Source organism: Propithecus coquereli, unplaced genomic scaffold (assembly GCF_000956105.1).
Source record: "Propithecus coquereli isolate 6110/MARCELLA unplaced genomic scaffold, Pcoq_1.0 Scaffold300, whole genome shotgun sequence".
NCBI lineage: Eukaryota > Metazoa > Chordata > Mammalia > Primates > Indriidae > Propithecus > Propithecus coquereli.
Window position 1 is genome coordinate 1,185,378 of NW_012148620.1, and position 2,835 is coordinate 1,188,212.

A 2,835-nucleotide genomic window follows, 5' to 3' on the forward strand; every position below is an offset into this window, starting at 1 on the left:
ATTAAATACCTTTTGTAGACTGGTAGGATTTAGCTGAGTTTTGTCTATTATTTTCACAGCGACCTAAAAAAAAGAAACATTACACTATATTGAAAATACATATTTTAATAATGAATAAAAACTTACAAAGAAAATATCTTTTGTTTCATTCCTAACAAGATATAATTAAGCTCTATTTGAGTGTTAACATAATTGGACAGTAAAGTTTTGATAACTTGGCAGCCTCAGAACATACTCCATTGACTTAAGCCTTTTTAACCTATTTGATCTTAAGTCAATTTCGCCTTTGTTATTCTTTCAAAGTTCCCCCTTTTAAAGTAAAAATCATCCTGTATCTTAATCTTTTACTCATGATCTTGACAAGCAACAATTACACAGAGAAGTGGCTTATAAACATACAGTAATTAAGTATTACGTGAATAAAATGATTACATGAGTAGAGGGACTGGATACCCAAGCTTACTTATAGCAAACTGACAAAATGGATTTGAATATCTAAGGCTCTTCCAAGTGTAGACTTAGAATAGCTCCTAGAGTCAGAATGGACAGAAAGAGTTCAATTCAATGGGAAATGACAATTATATTATCTATAGAGCAAAGTGAAAACTTATTAAAAACATTTCATGGTTGAGATTTTTTTATAACATCCTAATCAGATACATGGTACAATAATACAATAAACATTATACAATATAATAGAAAATGTTAGCTGTTTATTTAAATAAAGTCTTTAACCCCAACATACAGAGATATATATATACATATTATATATATACACACATGCACACAAAATGCATGTATGTGCAAATATATAGTCTTGTATTATATAAATACACATAATTTAAAACACATGGCTGGGATTTTAGAAATTCAACTCTCTTACTACTTGGGAAAACCACCTATATAATAATACTTACTCAATGTGGTCTCTAAACAAATAAAAATTAGTGGGTGACTTTCTACATATTTATACCTGACTTACCTTAAGCAGTAATCAATAAGAACTTATCCTACTCTTGTTGGGTAGCTATGGTAATTAGAAATGTTCACAGAAACCACATAATGAAAGAAGCCTGAAGAAAGCTCACTTGCAGCATGCCTGATTTATAAGAGATGCTGACATATAGGGTTGGTTCTTTTCTAAATGTTAAAAGATCAACTTTTATGTCATGATATAGCTCTACCTAACAGTCTTCCATTCACAGATATCCCAGTGTTGACCACGTTGCTACTGTCATTTATTCCTCAACATCAGCTAAGGAAAGCTTTTTAACAAGACTCCAGAGAGGTACAGGCAAATGTTAAGAGGCATCATGTAAACTTACCTCTCTACCAGTTAGAACATGTCTTGCCAATTTCACTTTGGCAAAATTTCCCTTCCCTATTGTTTTTTGTAAACGGTAATTTCCAATATGAGGCTGTTCATCTGTTGCTGACGTAATGGAGTTTCTACACCGGGGGATGTTCTGTCTGCTACTTGACTTGGTAGGCTGGATGTGTGGTTCAGTATACCCATCCACAGATGTATGCTAAGAAAAAGGTTACAAGATTTCATTGTTAATTAATTTATATTATAAAAGGACAAACAGAAAGCCCTACAAATAATTTCCGTTAACGGTTCAGCTTCCATGAAATTTGTACTACATGATTTTAAAGTTTGAGCATTCTATTTATAATTTCTTTTTGCCTTCAGGTTCCTTTACCACAGGTAGTATAACTATTTAAAATGAAATGTTCTACATACCTTTAGGTATATGTCTTTGATTAAAAAATGTAAATGGACAGACAGCCAGAAGCCCCACAGACCCTTATTCCTGTAAGGGTGTGGAGATGACAGCACAGTCCAGGAATGCTTCATTAAAAGGGCACAATGTCTTCACCACCAAGACAAATAACCTCAGGAGCATAGTTTTGTTTCTCTAAACTAGCCCAGCTACTTGAAATGTTCTCTCTTCCATTTTCTGGGCATATAACTTGAACAACTGACCAATCAGCTGCCTGCTTCAAGTATACCTCTAATAAATTTCTGCCCGACCTCATCACCTAGCTTACCACGTCCAAGTGAGAACTATCTATAGCCCGGCCCAAGTCCATGGCCTAATATCCACTGCATTAATTAGTGCTGTTCTTGAGCAAAGCTGTCACTGTGTCTCATAGTCTCACGCTAGCCTACAACTGCTATGAAGAACTGATCCTATTCTGTGGGCTCAGCACCTGGATTCCCAGGTCAAGCTGCCTAACCAACTTGATCTCACTAGCTCTGATTGTTCCTGCTCTTGTCTAATTTTGTCTATACTCTGCCATACATAAAATTTATAGCAGTTTTTGTGAAAAAATACAATCACACATGATAAACATAATAGCTTTCTCTGGTTTCTTAAAAAATAGCTGAAGATAAGTAAAACAAATTAGCAAAGGAAAGGATATCTTTTATTTGCAAAATAATTCAGACATGTTGTCCTACCTATATGAGCAACAGCTTGTCTAAAACATTTTGTTCAGAAATTTCTTAAAGGCAACATTAAAGACTAATCCATTTATCAGTCTCATTCAAAGCATGACTCAAGGTCATTTTTCTATTTGTCATTACTTTGTTTTTTTATGATAATTTTTTAAAAACTCAGCTCAGAACTAAGGGTTTTGTCCGCGTTTTATAGATATTAATACCTATAGCCTCTGACCTCATTCTGACTTAGATGCCCCTTTGGTGTATTCTCATAGCAACCTGTATTTCCATTTATTGCAGCATCCATTCCATTTACTATCATTACACATTTACTTGTCTGTCTCCACCACCCTACCATGAGCAATTGTAGGGCAGGGATTTTTTTTTTT

The 2,835-nt window shown here is 34.2% G+C and overlaps 1 protein-coding gene across 1 annotated transcript in view; it reads right to left on the reverse strand.

Moving 5' to 3' along the window:
* Nucleotides 1–2,835, reverse strand: part of MARK1 (MAP/microtubule affinity-regulating kinase 1) — a 177,002-nt gene that overhangs the window by 110,698 nt on the left and 63,469 nt on the right. The window contains exons 2-3 of the mRNA XM_012649669.1: nt 1,326–1,529; nt 10–63 (exon numbers count right to left, since the gene is read on the reverse strand). Of these exons, the coding sequence (XP_012505123.1) occupies nt 10–63; nt 1,326–1,529 (258 nt within the window). The remainder of the gene's footprint in view (nt 1–9; nt 64–1,325; nt 1,530–2,835) is intronic.